Source organism: Chironomus tepperi, unplaced genomic scaffold, assembly GCF_022539635.2.
Source record: "Chironomus tepperi strain 1889 unplaced genomic scaffold, CSIRO-AGI_Ctep_v1 contig_7, whole genome shotgun sequence".
Taxonomy (NCBI): domain Eukaryota; kingdom Metazoa; phylum Arthropoda; class Insecta; order Diptera; family Chironomidae; genus Chironomus; species Chironomus tepperi.
Window position 1 is genome coordinate 1,491,462 of NW_027226129.1, and position 24,517 is coordinate 1,515,978.

The window sequence follows — 24,517 nt, forward strand, 5'->3', positions numbered from 1 at the left end:
GATTTTAAAGGATAGAGCTGTCCTTAGACATTCCATACACTCAGTAATGATCCCTCGTGAGTCCCAGTCAAGGAACTAAGTAAGTATTGCATTCTATTTGACACTGTTGCTGTGTCTGTTTCATCATTTGACTGTCTTAGAGAGAATTTCCACATTAATATTCTTTTATAACATTTTTAAAGCTGAGCGTCACGAATGTAAATTTAAAGCTAAGCTCAGTCTTGAAATTAAAATTGAGTGAAAATCATGTTAGAGCAGTTCAAAATGTGGATTTCAAAATTTATATTATTGTGCTGGAAAAATTGGACTTTAATTAGGCGACGTCCAATTGCTCGTGAGTTTTGGATTGATTTAATGGATTTTTAATTATTTTAAGCTTAAATTGTTAATTTATTGGAATTAAATATAATTATGAAATTCAGCGGATAACTTAGGTTATTGATGTTATCGAGCTATACTCTTTAGTGACTAGCTCACTTGTTATACGCATTAAATTGCATTTCTTGACCTTTTTATCCTCTTTTTGTAACATTTTACATTGTCCATTCATACTGTGCCCCTATTACCTACCAGAGTGACTCGAGACCCAAATAACCCAAGACAGAGCGACCGATTCACATCCACAAAATGCGCTTTAGTCTCCCAATTATTGAATAAATTTTTAACTTATTTTTCTTATTTTTTTTAGATACTTTTGAGTTGCTTCTTCCTACTGCCATTATTTTGGCTGTCTTATTGATCTCAAAGTTTAAGGATGAGGCTGTTAAATCAACTGAATTATTCAGCATAAATGTCCAAAATTGTGTCATCGACTCCAGACGCATGACCCAGCTTTACTATACACCAATAACTAAGGAAACGGAAGTAATTATGGATCAGACATCCGAAAGGTTAAGTTTAAGTTTTAAGGGTTTTGCGACAGAAAAGGAACTTTATGAACGTCTGGACATGGACAGGTCGGATGATGTTGTAGTTGTTGTATTTGATGCTGTGAGTTGCTCAATAGCTGACAAGTCTGACCTCAAATAATACAATTCCTTTCGTTTTAGACAACATCAAGTGACACAAAGCATCTTAAATATACAATTCGAATGCCAGACTGTACATCAAGTCACAATAATTGGAAAATTATTAAAATGGACATTTTGGAAATGCCAACAGAACTGAGACTTAACAGCTTATCACATCCTGATTCCATTTATTTCTCGTCATGCTTTTTGATGCTACAAAATGAAATTGATCATGCATTTATTAAATCTGTTAGTGATGGAACTGCCAGAATTGATAAATTGAAGCAATTGGGAGCATTTTTATATCCAACAGGACATGCTGACGTTTCTATAGTAACTGCTGTCTATTTGTTTCCAATTTTGTTCGTTCTGTCAGTGATATTCTTGGTTTGGGTGCTGATTAAGGTAAGAATTGGTTATTTTGAGGTTATGTTGACTAATTTTGAGGTTAAGTCACTGTTTCTTCCTTAATTCCAGAACATAACAATGGAACGTGAATCAGGTCTAACAGAATCAATGAAATTAATGGGATTATCAAGTGCCTTGTACTGGTCATCATGGTTCATGCGAAGTTTCATCATTCTTGTCATTTCCTTCACAATTAATGTCATTTTGACAGTCACAAGCATCATATCAGATGTTCCAATGTTTATCAACAGCAATTCATTCATCATTTTGATCTTTTTCATCTCATACATCACATCCATGATCACATTCTGCTTCCTTGTCAGTGTCATCTTCAAAAAGTCATCACGTGCTGGAATTATTGGATCAATTGTCTTTATTGTGACTGTTTTGCCTTACATGATGTATCATGATAACTTTTATAGATTCACTTATGGATTAAAAGTCTTGTTCTGCATGCTCACTAACACAAATATGGCACAAGGCATCAAAATGATTCTTATGGCTGAAATTAATCAAAATGGAATTGGATTTGGTAATTTATTTAAAAAATCTCTCGACATCAACTTCTCATTTGGTGAATTGCTCATTTTTATCAATATTGGAAGTGCTCTGCAGATGCTGGCAACGATATACATTGAGAAGGTCTTTCCTGGTGACTATGGCATACCCAAACCTTGGTACTATCCACTTAAGTATATTTATAGTCGATTTACAAAAAAGTCTATTGACATCCATGAAGCCAATCATCAAAATGGAATAGAAATGGATCCGCTGTGCTTACCATCTGATCAAGAACAAGTTCCAGAAGGGCTACATGCTGGAATTGAACTGAAAAATTTATCAATACAATTTTATAATAATCAAGCAGTTCAAAACTTATCATTGGAACTGCCTAAAAACCAAATCACAACTTTGTTGGATCTAACTGGAACTGGAAAGACAGCACTCATATCAATGTTATCCGGTCAATGCAAACCGACATCAGGAACAGCAATAATCAATGGATATGACATAAAGACACATGCTGATGAAGCTAGAAGGTCAATGGGAGTTTATATGCAGCATGATGTCTATTTTGAGGAACTGACTGTTAAGGAAAATTTGGAATTCTTCTGTAAATTGAAAGGAATGACTGTGGACAGCACAATACAGAACAACATCCAAAGATATACCGAAATGCTTGGTATTGCTGATATATCAGATAATTGTAAGGAACTGAGTAAGGAACAAAAGAGGAAATTGTCAATTGCCATTGCACTGTGCGGTGATTCAAAGTTCATCATTATGGACGAGCCAGCAGCAGGCATGGATCCATCATCACGTCGTCATCTGTGGGACTTGCTGATTGTTGAGAAGCACAAACGGACAATTTTAATCACAACGCAATTTTGGGACGAAGCTGAAGACTTTAGTGACCGGATAGCAATCATGTCTGAAGGTCAACTTAGGACGGTCGGTTCCTCATCAGAACTACATACGAAATTCAATACTGGATATCGACTTACTTGTGTTAAGAGGCCTGGCTTTTTTACTAATTTTATGTGTACAGAGATTCAAAAATTGGAACCAAAATCGTCTTTAATTAGTGATTCAGAAATGGAAGCAGTTTTTGTGATTCCAAAAGTCAGTCAAATTCATAAAATCAGTAAACGAATTGAGGGTCTGGATATCATGTGCACTGATAATATAAGGTGTAGCTACTTCACATTGGAAGATGCTGTTCATCGCTCAATTTGTGATGATTTTCAAAATGATATTCAGGATGTTGAGGCTACTGATTGCATAGTAGCAGTTGATGACTTGTGGCCAGGTCCTGAAAAATGTGACCAAAGATTCTTAATTTTTCAGCAATTTTACGCAATGTTTTTGAAGAAATTTCATGTTTTTTGTCAATCGTGGAAGCTGTTCCTGATTCTCATCATAATATCAGTCATTGCCATCTTCCTGATTCCAAACATGCTGTATATTGAGTCCATAAAGATCACTAAGCTTCAAATTACATTAAATTCTTATGAAGGAACTGAAACTTTAGTCGAAAGTGACCAAAATTCAGACATATTTCGAGCATATTCGAGTCTATTGACTGGAAAGGACATAATAGTCATCAGTTCCACAAATATTGAGGATGAAATTGTCAAAAAAGACAGAAAAGTCAATCATATGAATCTTATAGCTGCAACATTCAAAACTAACTCAATTATTGCTTGGTTCAATACTCAGCTATACCACACAATGCCATTGACTATAAACACAGTCAATCGTGCTATTTTAAAGTCTGTGGTTGGCAATGACTATGACATAACTGTGACTAATCATCCTTATACTTATACTCAACATTCAGCACAAAATTCAAGTCCAATTTTACTCATTCTTTCCTTCCTGATCATCTGGCCGTTGATTTATATTGGACATAACATTAAGGAACGTGTCATGAAGTTCAAGTTCCAATTGTTCATCTCCGGAACTAACCGACTTGTCTATTGGATCACAAACTTAATCTTTGACTACTTATTGTTCATTCTCATCTGTTTGGTGCTGTTTGGATGCATTGCTGTGTCTAATTTTGATAATAATCAATTTAGGATGTTAATGACTGTTGGCAGTTCCTATGGATTCTCATGGATATGCTTCATCTATGCATTCTCATATTTATTCACTAAATCATCAACTGGAAGGTCTATGCTGCTTCTTATGTCAATTATATGTGAGTATAGCTGACTATAGACTTATATCCTTAATACATTTACTTCCTGTTCCTTCCTTAGTGCTTATCTTATCAATTATTGGCAATAAACTTGAACTATTGTCCATAAATCAGTATTGGATGATTGCTGTCAACATTTGTGACTGGATTCTGTTGATATTTGCACCATTTACTTTACCTAAGATGTTAGATGATGTCTATTCTGGTAATTTATGTCCTTTAACTGCTGTTCCTGAATATTTAATGTCAATTCTGTCATTTTATAGGAAGTAGACTAGATATTATAGGAAGTACTATGATGAACATTATGTCAGGCTGTATCTTCTTCCTGATTGTCATCTTGCATGATTACAACTTCTATGCCTTAATTTATTACAAATTTAAATCACGTCCTGGACATTTGGTACAAGAATCTCAATCACTTGACTTAGATGTCCATAATGAGTCACTGGAATCGAACCTTGTCGTTAAGAATTTAATAAAATTATATAAAGGCACAGCAGCTGTAAATCAATTGTCCTTAAATGTCAATAAGCATGAATGCTTTGGTCTACTTGGTATAAATGGAGCTGGAAAGACAACAACATTCAAGATGATGACTGGAGATGAATTGATTACATCTGGTGACATTTGGATTAAAGGAAAGTGTCTAAAGACTCAACTACTTGATGCTCACAAGTTCATCGGTTACTGTCCACAGTTTGACAACTGCATACCGGAATTGACTGGACGTGAAACTTTGAAGATCTTTGCATTAATTCGTGGCATCAAAATGGATCAAATTAATGAGTTGGTCAATCAAATGTCAAGTGAACTTGACTTTAAGCAGCATTTGGACAAACAAGTCAGAGCTTACAGTGGTGGAAATAGACGAAAGTTGTCGACTGCTTTGGCACTTCTTGGAAATCCAGAATTAATCTTTTTGGATGTAAGTTCAAACTTCCTAACCTCAAAATTCTTAATTCTAAATCCTGGTTTTTTTTTATATCCATATCCAACAGGAATGCACAACAGGTGTCGATCCACAAGCTCGTCGTCAAATTTGGAATGCAATCAAGCGAATCCGCGACAATCATCGACTTTCATCCTCAATTGTCATCACATCACATTCCATGGATGAATGTGAAGCTTTATGTACAAGAATTGGCATCATGGTCGACGGTCAGTTCCAATGTCTTGGACCAGTTCAACATTTAAAGAATAAATTCTCAAAAGACTTTGTCTTGACCATCAAAACTGGATTTATGGATGAGGAAATGATGACAAATTTGAGAGAATTAATTGTGAGGAAGTTCCTGGATGTTGAACTTAAGAGAAGGCATAATGACTGTCTGGAGTTCCATTTGACAAATGTTGAGATGAAATATTCAGAAATATTCATGAAATTGAAAGAAATTAAGGAAGAAATGGGAATTGAGGACTACAAATTGACACAAATGTCATTGGACCAAGTTTACCTAAATGACTGCAAACAAGGAACTCCATTAAGTCCAGAAGAAGTCCATCAAATTAGAATACAAGAATCAATTTGGCGAAAATCGGAAATTAAGAAAAGAAATGAGGAACTAGCTATTGAAATTGAGAAAAGAAAAGATGAGGAACTGAAAAAGCGAAAAGAGGAAACGGAAAAAATTGTAAAACTGCAAAGCATCATAGACGATAAGAATAAGAATAAGAAAAAAGGAATAGTCAAAAAAATTGGAGATTCTATATCAAAAGTCATGAATTCAGCTACATCCAGTAATGCTTACGAAGACAGAGATAAAAGAACCGATCAAAAAGCCAGAAGACACAAAAAATTTCATGAATCGAGACCAATTACAACGAAAGATTTTGATGACTCCTTTAATGCCAGTAAAAGTAACATCCAAATGACATCAAGTCAGGAGCGTGGCCAAGAATAAGTTACAACACCATTATCTATGTTATATCTTGAGACCTATAATTTGAAGATTTATCTTAGAGCAGTGATGGACAACCTTTAAATTTTCCGCGACACACCCAGTTGGTGGGGAGGGTCATCGATCACAATTGAACTGTACGACTAAAGAAGAAGAAGAAGGAATAACTTGGTGGTAATCCTCGAACGAAACCTTACACGGCATACGATCCCGCGGCACAAATGTTGTCCATCACTGCTCTACTTCCATAACATACAATCATATGCTCAATGATCATCTTATGGTACCAATGAGTATGCTTACTAAGAACTAAGTACTAATTTCATTAATCAGCATACTCATTAGGACCCTAAGATGTTCATTGAGCATATAACTGTATGTTAAGGCTTATTACTCAATGTTATTCTTTAATCGTTTACTAGAATTAAGTTTCATGTATTTTATATCCAAAATTAAAGTTAATAAAAGTTATCTCTGTCTCTGTCACTGTCTCTGTCACTGTCTCTGTCACTGTCTCTGTCACTGTCTCTGTCACTGTCTCTGTCACTGTCTCTGTCACTGTCTCTGTCACTGTCTCTGTCACTGTCTCTCAGTCACTGTGTCTCTGACATGAACATGAATTAAAGGCATGAATATAGAGTTTAGATCCATAATAGATGAATAATTTTATTAAATATGCTTAAAATTCGATTGTGTTGATTGACATAGTGGAATTGGCAGGGATTAGTTGATCTTATAGTCTAGACATAGGATTAGGATTATTTCATGAATTTCTTAAGCTGCATTTTGTAAATTATAAGCCAGGTCAGCCTAATCTTGACTAATATTCAAAAAGACTTGTTCCAATGACATTTGTGTCAATGCATAGTCCTTAATTCCAAATTCATCCTTAATATCTGCCAACTTCCTGAATACTTCCGAATATTTTAATTCGACATTCTTCAAGTGGAACGTCAGAATGTCCAAATAATTTTCTTTTAGTTCCGCATTTTTAAATTTTTCAAAAATCCTTGCCTTGACTTTTTCGGTCAAATTTTCATCCGTAAATCCAGTTTTGACTGTCAAAACGAATCCTTTTGAGAATTTATTCTTTAAATGTTGAACAGGTCCAAGACATTGGAACTGACCGTCGACCATGATGCCAATTCTTGTACATAAAGCTTCACATTCGTCCATGGAATGTGATGTGATGACAATTGAGGATGAAAGTCGATGATTGTCGCGGATTCGCTTGATTGCATTCCAAATTTGACGACGAGCTTGTGGATCGACACCTGTTGTGCATTCCTGTTGGATATAAAAAAAAACCAGGATTTAGAATTATTAGAATTTTGAGGTTAGGAAGTTTGAACTTACATCCAAAAAGATTAATTCTGGATTTCCAAGAAGTGCCAAAGCAGTCGACAACTTTCGTCTATTTCCACCACTGTAAGCTCTGACTTGTTTGTCCAAATGCTGCTTAAAGTCAAGTTCACTTGACATTTGATTGACCAACTCATTAATTTGATCCATTTTGATGCCACGAATTAATGCAAAGATCTTCAAAGTTTCACGTCCAGTCAATTCCGGTATGCAGTTGTCAAACTGTGGACAGTAACCGATGAACTTGTGAGCATCAAGTAGTTGAGTCTTTAGACACTTTCCTTTAATCCAAATGTCACCAGATGTAATCAATTCATCTCCAGTCATCATCTTGAATGTTGTTGTCTTTCCAGCTCCATTTATACCAAGTAGACCAAAGCATTCATGCTGCTTAACATTCAACGATAAATCACGTACAGCCGAGAAGCTTTTGAAGGTCTTGATTATATTCTTAAGGACCAAGTTGGACACTTTGATGTCTTCATTGGACATAGCATTGACAACTTGATTCTCATTCTGCACATCATCATCAAGATACTGTATTGTGCCATTTGAGCTTTTTGGAGCTATTTTAGGTGATTTATAGTAAATGTAGGCAAAGAAGTTGTAGTCATTAAGGAGGACAATCAGTAGGAAGAAGCAGCCAGACACAATATTCATTATTATGTACGTTTGGATCTCCGAGTACTGAAATGGACTCGCTGAAATAATTGGACATAAAAATTATTGCTCCTACATATACAGGAAGTACTTACAAAAATTGACTTCATAGTTCATCTTAACCAATGTAAATGGTGCCAACATCATTCCAATCCAGTGATAAATGTTACCCAAGAGTTTATAGACGGGATTCTCAAGTCCATATGCAAGGGCATAGTCAATTGCTGATAGGATGCATACTGGAAATGGAAAGGTTATCTATAATTTGTGGTAAAAGCTGTCAATTGGTCAGGTTCTAGTCCCTGACGGTCTGTTCTAGTCCTTGACGGTCTGTTCTAGTCCCTGACAGTCTGTTCTAGTCACTGACCGTCTGTTCTAGTCCCTGACAGTCTGTTCTAGTCCCTGACAGTCTTTTCTAGTCCCTGACAGTCTGTTCTAGTCTCTGACAGTCTGTTCTAGTCCCTGACGGTCTGTTCTAGTCCCTGACAGTCAGTTCCAGTCCCTGACAGTCTGTTCTAGTCCCTGACAGTCTGTTCTAGTCCCTGACAGTCTGTTCTAGTCACTGACCGTCTGTTCTAGTCCCTGACAGTCTGTTCTAGTCCCTGACAGTCTGTCCGTCAGTTCCTCTGTCACAATATCCATCACATCAGTCCATACTCACAAACAATCGATGAAAATAGCAGCATAACTTCACCAGTTGATGGTTTAGTGAATAAATATGAGAATGCATAGATGAAGCATATCCATGAGAATCCATAGGAACTGCCAACAGTCATTAACATCCTAAATTGATTATTATCAAAATTAGACACAGCAATGCATCCAAACAGCACCAAACAGATGAGAATGAACAATAAGTAGTCAAAGATTAAGTTTGTGATCCAATAGACAAGTCGGTTAGTTCCGCAAATAAATTGAAGGAACTTGAACCTCATGTCACGTTCCTTGATGTAATTTCCAATATAAATCATCGGCCAGATGATCATCAGGAATAAAACAATAATATAATTAAGTATAAAGTCACCCATCGATCCTATCTGTTCCTGTATAATTTCAGTGTCATTATTAAACATTTTATAAGGCTTATTAGTGACTGTTATGTCATATCCACTGCCAGCAACAGATTTAAGGATTGCTCGATTGACGGTATTGACAGTCAATGGCATCGTATGGTATGGCTGAGTGTTGAACCAGGCAATGACTTTATTGTTGTCAATGGACATAGCAATAAGGTTGTCATGATTGACTGTACCAAGTGATTCGTTGGACTTCCTTAAGATGAAGCTTTCAAGGTCTTCTGATACTTTGGTGCTCTTGTCCTTTCCATGGAACAGACTTGCATATGCAGTCACTAGTTCCGATTCCTGTCTAATGTCAATCAAAGTTTCAGTTTTTTCATAAGTATCAAATGATATTTTCAGTTCCGTTGGTTCATTTGGCTTAATTTCCAGCATTTTTGGTACCAAAAATATAGTCACAAATGACAATAGTCCAAGAATCAGGATCATCATCCAATACCGTCGCAGGACATGAATCTTCTTGTAAATTATTGCATGAATTTGGTATAAAATTCCCAAAAATCCGTCAATCTTTTGAAAGTCTTTGTGATTCTCAACATCAATGACTGCTGATTCCGTCCGATTGCATGACATTGATGGACTTCCAACGTCGCTATGTGCTAACCTTAAGAAGACATCCTCAAGTGACGTAAAACTGCATCCAAAGCTGGAAATCCTCAATTTTTCTGAATTATCTTCGAGATTCTTAAAGACTTGATCAAAAATTGGCAATTTATCCTTTTCAAGCACAAACGTAGCTTCCGTGTCTCCTTCACATTCTACATATGCAGTCGGTATGTCCTGCTTAATTACATCCAACACATTTTCAGCATTAAATCCATCTTGCTTAACACATGTCAGCCTATATCCAGTTCCAAATCTCTTTTTAAGGAAGAATGAGGAACCGACCGTCCTAAGTTGACCTTCAGACATGATTGCTATCCGGTCACCAAGCACATCAGCTTCGTCCATAAAATGTGTTGTAATTAAAATTGTTCGACTTTTCTTTTCAGCAATAAGCAAGTCCCACAGGTGTCGACGTGATGATGGATCCATGCCGGATGTAGCCTCGTCCATAATGACAAATTTGGAATCGCCGCACAGTGCAATGGCAATTGATAATCGTCGCTTCTGTCCACCGCTGAGTGTCCGACTTTCACATTTTAACTTTTCGTATATTCCTAATAAATTTGTGTATCTGTGGATGTCTGCCTGGATGTTGATTTTGTCAGTCATGCCTTTTAATTTGCAGAAGAACTGCAAGTGCTCGTCGACTGTCAGTTCCTCAAAAAGGATGTCATGTTGTGGACAGAATCCAAAAGACCTTCGAGCTTCCTCAATATTTGTTCTTATGTCATATCCATTGATGATTGCTGTACCTGATGTTGGTTGATACAGTCCAGTCAGCATTGACATTGCTGTTGTCTTACCGGCACCGTTGTGACCCAACAGAACTGTGATTTGGTTCTCATAAAGGTTCAATGAGAAGTTCTTGACAGCAAATTTGTTGCCGAACTTTTTACTCAGCTTCTTGATCTCAATTCCAGCATTTAAATTTGATGGCTCTTCTTCCTGATCATTCAAGTCAAACTCCTCAGATTCTGAGCCTGAATCGGAGTCTCGTAGACCAAATTTCTTATTGAAATAATTAATAGCATCACTGATTGGAAAGTGCCAAGGTTTGGACAGTCCATAGTCACCAGGAAAGACCTTCTCAATGTAGACAGTCGCGATCATCTGCAGAGCACTTCCAATATTGATAAAAATGAGCAATTCACCAAATGAGAAGTTGATGTCGAGAGATTTTTTAAATAAATTACCAAATCCAATTCCATTTTGATTAATTTCAGCCATAAGAATCATTTTGATGCCTTGTGCCATATTTGTGTTAGTCAGCATGCAGAACAAGACTTTTAATCCATAAGTGAATCTATAAAAGTTATCATGATACATCATGTAAGGCAAAACAGTCACAATAAAGACAATTGATCCAATAATTCCAGCACGTGATGACTTTTTGAAGATGACACTGACAAGGAAGCAGAATGTGATCATGGATGTGATGTATGAGATGAAAAAGATCCAAATGATGAATGAATTGCTGTTGATAAACATTGGAACATCTGATATGATGCTTGTGACTGTCAAAATGACATTAATTGTGAAGGAAATGACAAGAATGATGAAACTTCGCATGAACCATGATGACCAGTACAAGGCACTTGATAATCCCATTAATTTCATTGATTCTGTTAGACCTGATTCACGTTCCATTGTTATATTCTGGAATGGAGGAAGAGACAGTGACATAACCTCAAAATTAGTTGACATAACCTCAAAATCATGAGACATAACCTCAAAATTTGTCAACATAACCTCAAAATAATCAATTCCTACCTTAATCAGCACCTTAGCCGAGAATATCATTGACAGAACGAACAAAATTGGAAATCCATAAGCAGCAAAATTGACAAAAATATCAATTTCCATTTCTGGATATGGAAATGTCTTGATTGTATCCAATTTATCCACTTCCTGTCCATTATTGAGTGTCCTAATGAATGCCTGATCAATTTCATTTTGTAGCTTTAAAAAGCACGTTGAATAGTAAAGTGATGATTTAATGTTTTGGCTATAATATCTCGGTTCCAGTGACAATCCAACATAATAAAGCTTGTCTGTATTCCATTGGGTATCGCCAGGCATTTTAATTGTGTATTTTAGATGCTTTGGTCCACTTGAGTTGGTCTAGAAATAAATTTTTGAGGTTATAAGCCTTAATATTGTCAAATTTATACTTACGTCCTCAAATGAAACACCAGCAACAGCCTTACCATGCTTATGTGTCCATTTGTCCAATTCTGTCTCATTTTTAAAGCCAATCGGTTCCATTTTGACATTTTTGGCAACATTTTCCATTAAATTTGTGTAGTAAGTGCTGTTCGGGGCATATCCAAGGTATGTGATTTTATGTTCAATAAAATAATTAAGCGAGAAGGAACAACCTGAGTCCTTAATGTTAAATTCTTGACTTGGTATGCCTGGTGCGACTCCTTTTTCAATCAGGTTTCGTATCCATGCGAACAGCATAATCACAAGAATTGGAAAAAGAAGCTCAAAAATAGCTGAAATCAGAGAGAAAAAATTGAAAATTATTTTAGTTATGATAATCTTAGGAACAGGCTGTAAACCAGGCCCTGGGTCAAGAAATAAACCCGACCTCGAACCCGACCTTAAACCATATCCTATACCAGACCCTAGATCAAGCACTAGGCTATATCCTAAGCCATGCCCTAGACCAGACCCTAGACCAGACCCTAGCCCAGACCCTAGACCAGACCCTAGACCAGACCCTAGACCAGACCCTAGACCAGACCCTAGACCAGACCCTAGACCAGATCCTAGACCAGACCCTAGACCAGACCCTAGACCAGACCTATAACCAGACCCTAGTGTAGACCCTAGACCAGGCCATAAACCTAACTCTAGACCAGTCTAATCACATTCAAAATTTCGTTATTAAGTGCTTACGACAGATCTGTTACATCTACTGCCTAAACATAATTAGTAACAATGAGTTGTATGGCAGAAGGAAGAGTTGTGGGAGGACATCGATCTAACCCGGTTGCTGACCAAACATCAAATGTTTCACCTTCACGTGGTACTGCCTGTTTTCACTAAGAGCACCGCTAGAGACCGAAAAGCAGTGCCGGGATAAGTACTTTAAAGAAAAGCCTTAACAAACTACGTGTCTGTAGGGTGACAGCCCCACAAACAGGTTAGGTATAGTAAGTTTACAATATACGATATTCGAGACTTAACTGAACAAAGAAGATTTCGAGAGCATGGCAGAAGGAAGTGGGGATGTATGGGTCAAACTCTAAGGAAACAAAAAATAGACATTGCGGCAGTGCTGACAGAAGGAAAATCACTTAACGTACAACCATAGAGAAACAGACAGAGCAACAACACAAGACACTAGCAGAAGTAGCCGTGCAGATCCACAACGTTCAGGTATTATTAACGTCCTATGATGCATAGTGGATCAACAGGAACTAATTATCATCATCTAGACAATTTTTGGCCAATCACTTTCTGTGCCACGACACACCCTGGTTGTAAGCTTCGACCGAAACCGCACAGTCCGAGATGCTCAAAATCTGCCAATTTTCTACGTGACATAATATCCAAATAACCCCATAGCAGAATTTAAAAATGAAAAAAATATCCATTCATAAACAAATCATTATCTAGAAGTTTGAATTCCCGAGTATTAATAGCTGAGTGACCTTGAAATTTCTCATATGGCTGGCATATTTTCATGGAGAATGTGTCATAAATTGTAATATATTTTTTTGAATCACTAGAGTCGAGCTTCCATGAAAATTTCTAATTTTTCAAATGTGACTTGAAATTGGATTTTGTTAAGGTTAATAGATAAGGGAGCCGTTGACTTATTAGGTGACGGTCTTAGAGAGGAAAGGATGGATTTGGGTACGCTAGACCTCTGGATTGACTAATGGGATCCCTAGAGTTAATTATTGGATCGGAAGCACTTTTTTGATGACATTGCTGCCTGTAGCCATAAGAAATTAAGGAACATCAAGTCTGCCTGAATGTCAAGTGTATGCCATCTCATATTATTCCCTGATATCGCTAAATACACTGCTGGTAACCTTGCTCTATGTCGAGATAACAACATTAAATGATATAGCAGTGATGAGCAACCTAACCTCGATGATAAGTCAATCTTGGTAATAGTGTGCCGCGGCATGCAAGTTGCCCACAACTGGGATAAAGTAAAAGCCTATCCAAAATACCTTGTCTGAACGGGACAGCTCCATAGTCAAACTAGGGATAGTAAGGCTTAAAACCTACCATTTCGGAAGTAAAATTGTACAAAAAAAGGTCAACAGGACTGGATTGCCTGTACCCTACAAGATACGACTGGGGAAGACTTTCAAAAATAAATTATTGGCTGTTCCGCTTGTTCTATAAGCTCCTACATCATGCATGTCTCATCATGCATCTACATTTTTCCGGGAATTCCAGTTCCCGAAGGTCATTCACGTTCCCGTTCCCGATTTCCGAAATTCCTAGAATTCTGGAATCTATAGTACTGTATGAACATGGTCTTGGCTTGTTAGAGGACCTTATAGCTTAATAGAAGATTAGTTGTGGGCAACCTGTGTGTCGCGGCACATCAAATGTCGCCAAATAATGTCGGAAATTGCCATGAACTGTATGTCGTGTATTGCATTAGATGTGCAGCATTAGAATGTACTGCATTACCCTGTATTTCATGACATGATTAATACTTACCGGCTATAGGATGCCGCTTGACTAGAATAAAGTTCTTCCATAATAATAAATTAAATTTGGTCATCAACATGCTGAATATGCTTGGGTAAGTTCGATTAAGGAAGGAACTTGTTTTTAGTATGACTTGATAGATTTTAGGAATGATTCACTGATTGATTGTGATACATTGGTGATGACTAGTCATCAATTGTTCCAATTTATTGTGTATTAAGGCACAGCTTTCACTTTAAAGGTTGTGGATTAGATCATCAAAATGTGTAAAATTTGACAAAAATTGTCGATTTTTTTGTGAATTTTTTGATGATTTTTTGATGATTTTTTTGTGGATTTTTGTCAATGTTTACTATGAATTTTGACAGATTTTTCACCGTTTTTATCAAATTTTGTCCAATTTCACACCAACTTGTTGATTCTAAGCTGCATCCAGCACTAAACAGCCTCAAAATTTCACTTATTTCCTCCAATTTCACACCTTAATATCGATTTAATGTCTAATTAACAATTTTTTAATTAAAATTCACTAAATTTAATTAAAAATCCACAAAATCCGCCCATTTTAACGAATATCAGCAGCACGTCTAGCTAAGGATACAGCCTGCTTAATCATCACACACTAAACTTAAAATTGACTTAAAATTTTTAAAATTCTAGCAAAAAAATTACTCATAACAATCACACACACTAATGACTTCTAATGTCACGAACTGACTGAATTTGAGATATGTGACTTGATGTATATGAGTATAAACAGCTGATCGGTAAATTTACATGTGTCGGTGATGAGCAAATTTTTTTACCTATTTTTATTTTCTCTTTTTTCTTTGGTGAGTAAATCAGTGGTGGACAACCTTTTGTTGTATGTGGCACACCTTGGTGGTATGTGTGGCGTGAAATCGCACACGGGATGCGATTCATGACATTCTCATCAATTTTAGGTTCTTGCACACTGAGGACCGCGACACACAGGTTGCTTACCACTCTAACAGTCTTATTGTAATTACCTAGACATCACTTACGATTGCCCCAAACTGCGCGTACACTTACACAATCTAGTACCGCGTCACACAGGTTGCTCACCACTACAACAATCTCATTCTAACCACCAAGGCATCACTTACGATTGCCCCCAAACTACACACTTATAAAATCACACACTAGTATGTCGCGGCACACAGGTTGTCCACCACTGGTGTAGATTGTCGGTTAGAGAATTTCAAATTTATATTATAAACACTCAATTCCTTTGCTGATACAAGAACGGAAGCCATGTAAAGGCATTTTGTGAAGCTGAATATTGAGGGGTATTAGGGGGAATGTGGGTGTAATGTGATGCCACATGGAGCTATGTGAAGCTGAAAATTCTGAAGTTGGGCGCCACGGGCGCTTCCGATACTCTAGTATTAAATATCAACAGTTGTTTTTTTGTAAAAATAAATGATGTTTATTTTATTTGAGTATTTTATTAGAGTACTGAGGAGTCGTTCACATATTGATGCTCATTTGATGGAGAGGAGGGCAATTAAGGGGGGACAGGGGTGTAGACAGAAATTTTGGAAGGGGAGATTTTTGGGTCCTAAAATCCTAGTAAATTGATGAGTTATTTTCCAAATAAGAATAAGAGTAGCTTTTTCAAGATCTCGACCCTCCATCCCCCTCTCCTCCTCTCTCTACCTCCTTTCACCCTCCCCCGCTCTTCCTCGTCATAGAGTTCCTCCTCCTCTTCATACCACGACATGAAGTGTCCGATTGTTCGGTTATCAGAATTAAGTACCATATTGTGTCCATTTCATACCGTGGTGCTTCAGTCACACTATGTGAACGGCCCCTATAATTTTAGGCAATAATATTTTATTTTATTCAACAATAAGTTATTAATACTTATCAACTAGAATAAACCCCACCAAGCATGATGGGCTACTGCATTAATTCAAATAATGCTAAGGTTAAATGGTAAATATACAGTTCAAATTTATGAATAAATATATGAAAACGAATCACTAACCAGAGAGAATGAGGGCAGGTAGGTAGGAGGGAAGGGGTAAATAAGTAGGAAGGGAGAGATGTAGGTCGGAGGGATAGGGGTAGGTTGAAGAGATTATAGGGATGGGTAGGAAGGGTAGGAAGGGTAGGAAGGGGAGATAGGTGGGTAGAAGTGGAGGTCGTAGGAAGGAAAAAAGAACAGTAAGTAAGAGGGAAGATAGGAGGTGGGTGGTAGACTGTCAAGGCTATCGGAAGTAGGTAGGTGGGTGTGGGGTTAGGTAAGGGTATGTAAGAGCGAAACGGTGTGTATGAACTAGAATGAAAAGTGTTACGGACGGAGGGCTGAAGGCTCAAAGAAGCTAATGAAATGAGGCAAAATGTTGTTCAGGCACAGAGAGTCAATGGAAGTAGTTTAATCAATTATGAACGGAGTTTCTGTCTGTTTCTGTCTGTTTCTGTCTGTTTCTGTCTGTTTCTGTCTGTTTCTGTCTGTTTCTGTCTGTTTCTGTCTGTTTCTGTCTGTTTCTGTCTGTTTCTGTCTGTTTCTGTCTGTTTCTGTCTGTTTCTGTCTGTTTCTGTCTGTTTCTGTCTGTTTCTGTCTGTTTCTGTCTGTTTCTGTCTGTTTCTGTCTGTTTCTGTCTGTTTCTGTCTGTTTCTGTCTGTTTCTGTCTGTTTCTGTCTGTTTGTGTCTGTTTGTGTCTGTTTGTGTCTGTTTCTGTCTGTTTCTGTCTGTTTCTGTCTGTTTCTGTCTGTTTCTGTCTGTTTCTGTCTGTTTCTGTCTGTTTCTGTCTGTTTCTGTCTGTTTCTGTCTGTTTCTGTCTGTTTCTGTCTGTTTCTGTCTGTTTCTGTCTGTTTCTGTCTGTTTCTGTCTGTTTCTGTCTGTTTCTGTCTGTTTCTGTCTGTTTCTGTCTGTTTCTGTCTGTTTCTGTCTGTTTCTGTCTGTTTCTGTCTGTTTCTTTTGAGTCTGTTTCTGTCTGTACTTAAGATTATTCTAGTTCAATAAGAATCTCATAATTTTCAATGGGAATTTCCCTGCCACCATAGGGTATGTAAAGTAATTTTTTTGACGGTTGAATTTTTCCACATGTTAAGCAGTCCTGCCATCTAGCACGTCCAATGTACAATTTCTCTCCATTTGCTGCATGTCCACCAACAACAGCATTTGGATGATGTGATCCGTGACTACTTGGTACCCATTTTGTATTAACACCGCATAGGATTTTGAATTCTTTTTTAACAATGGCACTGCCGTCGTTGGTCACTAGAATGGAAATTGAGGTTAGTTCCTGCCTTTTTAGGCATTTAAGTCAATTTTTCTTACCAATAGCTACCATTTTGTTAGGTATAACTGTTGCTGGAAGTGAATGTCCTTTATGATTGCATTTACCGACATAAATTATATCTCCATCGGCATCACTTCCTGCACAGATTGGATTTACTGGTAAATGTTCAAAAGAGTCTTTCCATATCCAATTTAATTGACTTAATTCCGATTCTTCTTTTCGCCAAATTGCTTCTTGTTTTCTAATTTGATGGACTTCTCCTGGACTAAATGGAGTTCCTTGTTTGCAGTTATTTAGGTAAACTTGTTCCAATGACATTTGTGTCAATTTGTAGTCCTCAATTCCCATTTCTACCTTAATTTCTTCCAATTTCATGAATATTTCTGAATATTTCATCTCAACATTTGTCAAATGGAACTCCAGACAGTCATTATGCCTTCTCTTAAGTTCAACATCCAGGAACTTCCTCACAATTAATTCTCGCAAATTTGTCATCATTTCCTCATCCGTAAATCCAGTTTTGACAGTCAAGACGAAGCCTTTTGAGAATTTGTTCTTTAAATGTTGAACAGGTCCAAGACATTGGAACTGACCGTCGACCATGATGCCAATTCTTGTACATAAAGCTTCACATTCGTCCATGGAATGTGATGTGATGACAATTGAGGATGAAAGTCGATGATTGTCGCGGATTCGCTTGATTGCATTCCAAATTTGACGACGAGCTTGTGGATCGACACCTGTTGTGCATTCCTGTTGGATATAAAAAAAACCAGGATTTAGAATTAAGAATTTTGAGGTTAGGAAGTTTGAACTTACATCCAAAAAGATTAATTCTGGATTTCCAAGAAGTGCCAAAGCAGTCGACAACTTTCGTCTATTTCCACCACTGTAAGCTCTGACTTGTTTGTCCAAATGCTGCTTAAAGTCAAGTTCACTTGACATTTGATTGACCAACTCATTAATTTGATCCATTTTGATGCCACGAATTAATGCAAAGATCTTCAAAGTTTCACGTCCAGTCAATTCCGGTATGCAGTTGTCAAACTGTGGACAGTAACCGATGAACTTGTGAGCATCAAGTAGTTGAGTCTTTAGACACTTTCCTTTAATCCAAATGTCACCAGATGTAATCAATTCATCTCCAGTCATCATCTTGAATGTTGTTGTCTTTCCAGCTCCATTTATACCAAGTAGACCAAAGCATTCATGCTGCTTAACATTTAATGACAATTGATTTACAGCTGCTGTGCCTTTATATAATTTTGTTAAATTCTTAAGGACAAGGTTCGATTCCAGTGACTCATTATGGACATCTAAGTCAAGTGATTGAGATTCTTGTACCAAATGTCCAGGACTTGACTTAAATTTGTAATAAATTAAGGCATAGAAGTTGTAATCATGCAAGATGACAATCAGGAAGAAGATACAGCCTGACATAATGTTCATCATAGTACTTCCTATAATATCTGGTCTAGTTCCTGTAAAATGACAGAATTGACATGAAATATTCAGGAACAGCAGTTAAAGGACATAAATTACCAGAATAGACATCATCTAACATCTTAGGTAAAGTAAATGGTGCAAATATCATCAGAATCCAGTCACAAATGTTGACAGCAATCATCCAATACTGATTTATGGACAATAGTTCAAGTTTATTGCCAACAATAGATAAAATAAGCACTGAGGAAGGAACAGGAAGTAGATGTATTAAGGATATAAGTCTATAGTCAGCTATACTCACATATAATGGACATAAGAAGCAGCATAGACCTTCCAGTTGATGATTTAGTGAATAAATATGAGAATGCATAGATGAAGCATATCCATGAGAATCCATAGGAACTGCCAACAGTCATTAACATCCTAAATTGATTATTATCAAAATTAGACACAGCAATGCATCCAAACAGCACCAAACAGATGAGAACGAACAATAAGTAGTCAAAGATTAAGTTTGTGATCCAATAGACAAGTCGGTTAGTTCCGGAGATGAACAATTGGAACTTGAACTTCATGACACGTTCCTTAATGTTATGTCCAATATAAATCAACGGCCAGATGATCAGGAAGGAAAGAATGAGTAAAATTGGACTTGAATTTTGTGCTGAATGTTGAGTATAAGTATAAGGATGATTAGTCACAGTTATGTCATAGTCATTGCCAACCACAGACTTTAAAATAGCACGATTGACTGTGTTTATAGTCAATGGCATTGTGTGGTATAGCTGAGTATTGAACCAAGCAATAATTGAGTTAGTTTTGAATGTTGCAGCTATAAGATTCATATGATTGACTTTTCTGTCTTTTTTGACAATTTCATCCTCAATATTTGTGGAACTGATGACTATTATGTCCTTTCCAGTCAATAGACTTGAATATGCTCGAAATATGTCTGAATTTTGGTCACTTTCGACTAAAGTTTCAGTTCCTTCATAAGAATTTAATGTAATTTGAAGCTTAGTGATCTTTATGGACTCAATATACAGCATGTTTGGAATCAGGAAGATGGCAATGACTGATATTATGATGAGAATCAGGAACAGCTTCCACGATTGACAAAAAACATGAAATTTCTTCAAAAACATTGCGTAAAATTGCTGAAAAATTAAGAATCTTTGGTCACATTTTTCAGGACCTGGCCACAAGTCATCAACTGCTACTATGCAATCAGTAGCCTCAACATCCTGAATATCATTTTGAAAATCATCACAAATTGAGCGATGAACAGCATCTTCCAATGTGAAGTAGCTACACCTTATATTATCAGTGCACATGATATCCAGACCCTCAATTCGTTTACTGATTTTATGAATTTGACTGACTTTTGGAATCACAAAAACTGCTTCCATTTCTGAATCACTAATTAAAGACGATTTTGGTTCCAATTTTTGAATCTCTGTACACATAAAATTAGTAAAAAAGCCAGGCCTCTTAACACAAGTAAGTCGATATCCAGTATTGAATTTCGTATGTAGTTCTGATGAGGAACCGACCGTCCTAAGTTGACCTTCAGACATGATTGCTATCCGGTCACTAAAGTCTTCAGCTTCGTCCCAAAATTGCGTTGTGATTAAAATTGTCCGTTTGTGCTTCTCAACAATCAGCAAGTCCCACAGATGACGACGTGATGATGGATCCATGCCTGCTGCTGGCTCGTCCATAATGATGAACTTTGAATCACCGCACAGTGCAATGGCAATTGACAATTTCCTCTTTTGTTCCTTACTCAGTTCCTTACAATTATCTGATATATCAGCAATACCAAGCATTTCGGTATATCTTTGGATGTTGTTCTGTATTGTGCTGTCCACAGTCATTCCTTTCAATTTACAGAAGAATTCCAAATTTTCCTTAACAGTCAGTTCCTCAAAATAGACATCATGCTGCATATAAACTCCCATTGACCTTCTAGCTTCATCAGCATGTGTCTTTATGTCATATCCATTGATGATTGCTGTTCCCGATGTCGGTATGCATTGACCGGATAACATTGATATGAGTGCTGTCTTTCCAGTTCCAGTTATATCCAACAAAGTTGTGATTTGGTTCTGATATATATTTAATGATAAGTTTTGAACTGCTTGATTATTATCAAATTGTATTGATAAATTTTTCAGTTCAATTCCAGCATATAGCCCTTTTGGAACTTGTTCTTGATCAGATGGTAAGCACAGCAGGTCCATTTCTATTCCATTTTGATGATTGGCTTCATGGATGTCAATAGATTCTTTTATAAATCGACTATAAATATACTTAAGTGGATAGTAATAAGGTTTGGATATGCCATAGTCACCAGGAAAGACCTTCTCAATGTAGACAGTCGCGATCATCTGCAAAGCACTTCCAATATTGATAAAAATGAGCAATTCACCAAATGAGAAGTTGATGTCGAGAGATTTTTTAAATAAATTACCAAATCCAATTCCATTTTGATTAATTTCAGCCATAAGAATCATTTTGATGCCTTGTGCCATATTTGTGTTAGTGAGCATGCAGAACAAGACTTTTAATCCATAAGTGAATCTATAAAAGTTATCATGATACATCATGTAAGGCAAAACAGTCACAATAAAGACAATTGATCCAATAATTCCAGCACGTGATGACTTTTTGAAGATGACACTGACAAGGAAGCAGAATGTGATCATGGATGTGATGTATGAGATGAAAAAGATCCAAATGATGAATGAATTGCTGTTGATAAACATTGGAACATCTGATATGATGCTTGTGACTGTCAAAATGATATTAATTGTGAAGGAAATGACAAGAATGATGAAACTTCGCATGAACCATGATGACCAGTACAAGGCACTTGATAATCCCATTAATTTCATTGATTCTGTTAGACCTGATTCACGTTCCATTGTTATGTTCTGGAATTGGAGGAAGGAACAGTGACTTAACCTCAAAATCAGTCGACATAACCTCAAAATTAGTCAACATAACCTCAAAATCATGAGACATAACCTCAAAATAATGAGATATAACCTCAAAATAAGCAATTCTTACCTTAATCAGCTCATAAATCGGGAATATCACTGACAGAACGAACAAAATTGGAAACAAATAGACAGCAGTTACTATAGAAATATCAGCATGTCCTGTTGGATATAAAAATGCTCCCAAAGTCTTCAATTTATCAATTCTAGCAGTTCCATCACTAACAGATTTAATAAATGCATGATCAATTTCATTTTGTAGCATCAAAAAGCATGACGAGAAATAAATGGAATCTGGATGTGATAAGCTGTTAGGTCTCAGTTCTGTTGACATTTCCAAAAAGTCCATTTTAATAATTTTCCAATTATTGTGACTTGATGTACAGTCTGGCATTCGAATTGTATATTTAAGATGCTTTGTGTCACTTGATGTCGTCTAAAACGAAAGGAATTGAATTATTTGAGGTCAGACTTGTCAGCTATTGAGCAACTCACAGCATCAAATACAACAACAACAACATCATCCGACCTGTCCATGTCCAGACGTTCATAAAGTTCCTTTTCAGTCGCAAAACCCTTAAAACTTAAACTTAATCTTTCGGATGTCTGATCCATTATTACTTCCGTTTCCTTAGTTATTGGTGTATAGTAAAGCTGGGTCATGCGTCTGGAGTCTATGACACAATTTTGGACATTTATGCTGAATAATTCAGTTGATTTAACATATGTAAGCTTTGTGGTCAATAAGACAGCCAAGAATATGGCAGTAGGAAGAAGCAACTCAAAAATACCTAAAAAAAATAAGAAAAAATAAGTTAAAAATTTATTTAATAATTGGGTGACTAAAGCGCATTTTGTGGATGTGAATAGGTCACTCTGTCTCGAGCCATTCGGGTGTCGAGTCATTCGGGTGTCGAGCCATTCGGGTGTCGAGCCATTCGGGCCTCGAGCCATTCGGGTGTCGAGTCATTCGGGTGTTGAGTCATTCGGGTCTCGAGTCATTCGGGTGTCTTGGGTTATATGGGCCTCGAATCAAAAAATACAATTTACAGCATATAACAAGTAAGCTAGTCACTAAAGAGTATAGCTCGATAACATCAATAACATAAGTTATCCGCTGAATTTCATAATTATATTTAATTCCAATAAATTAACAATTTATGCTTAAAATAATTAAAAATTCATTAAATCAATCCAAAACTCACAAGCAATTGGACGTCGCTTAAATAAAGTCCAATTTTTCCAGCACAATAATATAAATTTTGAAATCGACATTTTGAGCTGCTCTAACATGATTTTCACTCAATTTTAATTTCAAGACTCTGCACAGCCTTAACTTTCATAAATTTTGTGACTTTTTGATGTTAAAAATTTGAATTTTTTGATAAATTTAATCCAAAAATCTGATCACGAATGAAGAATCACTTCCGACGTTTAATAAGACGCACATCTTTAAGATATTATAACAGAATATTAACATGGATATCATCTCTCTCTAAGACAGTCAAATGATGAGACAGACACAGCAACAGATTCAAATGGAATGCACAGAGGCGTAGCCAGAAACCGTTATTTTTTGAATTATTTTTTTTTAATTTAAAAATAAAAAATTCGTTAGGAAATAAACGATTTTCCAATTCTCTTAGGGGAAGTTCATGCCCCACATGATCCCTCTTGGCTTCGACTCTTCGCACGAGGGACCATTGCTGCACGTATGGTATGTCTAAAAACAGTTCAATCCTTTGAAACCATCTGCCAGTTCAGGGTCAATAACCAGTAATTAATTTTATCCCCCAGTCATCCAGTGATGGACAACCTTAAATTTTTCACGGCACATCAACTAAAATAATCCTTGACACAAAACCGCACACAGCATACGATTCATGGCATTACCATGATTTGTGTGCCGTGCCACACAGGTTGTCCACCACTGTACATCTCATCTAGGATGACAAGAGAATTTTGGGGAAATTTAATGGCTTTGAGACACAACAGCATTTCTGCTGTATAATACAGCAGATGGTCATCCATACCTTAATCTATTCTGTGTTGTGATACAACGAAAAGTATTAAGAGATGATGCAGAGATCACAAAGTGATATCAATGTGTGTGTTATATGTGTTATATGTTGAAGGTTATCAATGTTATACTGTATTCCGAATTGATAGGTGTTCTCGAATGATAGATCCGGCTTAAGACGGTCTATCCGAACTTCCCATGTGAGCCGCTGTATACGTCATCGACGGAAGGCGCATTTTGTATGACTTCAAATATTATGATTATTCTCATTTACAAATTAAAGTCATAATTAATCATTATTAATACACTTAATCACTATTTTTATATGAATCTAGTTTGTAAAAGGGAGGGGGAAGCAGAC

At 36.7% G+C, this 24,517-nt stretch overlaps 3 protein-coding genes across 4 annotated transcripts in view; 1 reads left to right on the forward strand and 2 right to left on the reverse strand.

Annotated features, from left to right (window-relative positions):
• Window positions 1–15,129, reverse strand: part of LOC139085880 (uncharacterized) — a 32,690-nt gene extending 17,561 nt beyond the window's left edge. The window contains exons 1-7 of the mRNA XM_070634100.1: window positions 14,426–15,129; window positions 11,906–12,228; window positions 11,501–11,851; window positions 8,707–11,386; window positions 8,141–8,284; window positions 7,380–8,086; window positions 6,836–7,310 (exon numbers count right to left, since the gene is read on the reverse strand). Coding sequence (XP_070490201.1) covers window positions 6,836–7,310; window positions 7,380–8,086; window positions 8,141–8,284; window positions 8,707–11,386; window positions 11,501–11,851; window positions 11,906–12,228; window positions 14,426–14,495 — 4,750 coding nt within the window. The 5' untranslated portion in view covers window positions 14,496–15,129. The remainder of the gene's footprint in view (window positions 1–6,835; window positions 7,311–7,379; window positions 8,087–8,140; window positions 8,285–8,706; window positions 11,387–11,500; window positions 11,852–11,905; window positions 12,229–14,425) is intronic.
• LOC139093692 (phospholipid-transporting ATPase ABCA3-like) lies at window positions 229–6,509 on the forward strand. The gene is made up of 7 exons (XM_070644530.1): window positions 229–334; window positions 689–990; window positions 1,050–1,415; window positions 1,488–4,122; window positions 4,184–4,327; window positions 4,389–5,050; window positions 5,124–6,509. Exons 1-7 carry the CDS (start codon window positions 247–249, stop codon window positions 6,024–6,026), a joined length of 5,100 nt encoding a protein of 1,699 aa, XP_070500631.1. The 5' UTR covers window positions 229–246; the 3' UTR covers window positions 6,027–6,509.
• A 1,124-nt stretch (window positions 15,130–16,253) lies between the features above and the next one.
• LOC139093402 (phospholipid-transporting ATPase ABCA3-like) lies at window positions 16,254–23,595 on the reverse strand. 2 transcript variants are annotated; one of them, XM_070644223.1, is made up of 8 exons: window positions 23,342–23,595; window positions 22,632–22,927; window positions 22,207–22,572; window positions 19,436–22,070; window positions 19,231–19,374; window positions 18,508–19,169; window positions 17,727–18,441; window positions 16,254–17,666 (listed from the first exon to the last, which is right to left on the reverse strand). In XM_070644223.1, the coding sequence occupies exons 1-8, from the start codon at window positions 23,427–23,429 to the stop codon at window positions 17,392–17,394; spliced, it is 5,181 nt and encodes a 1,726-aa protein (XP_070500324.1). In that variant the 5' UTR covers window positions 23,430–23,595; the 3' UTR covers window positions 16,254–17,391. The 2 variants fall into 2 exon arrangements, with proteins under 2 accessions (XP_070500324.1, XP_070500255.1); XM_070644154.1 differs by having other exon boundaries at window positions 22,632–23,162.
• Window positions 23,596–24,517: the final 922 nt, after the last annotated feature.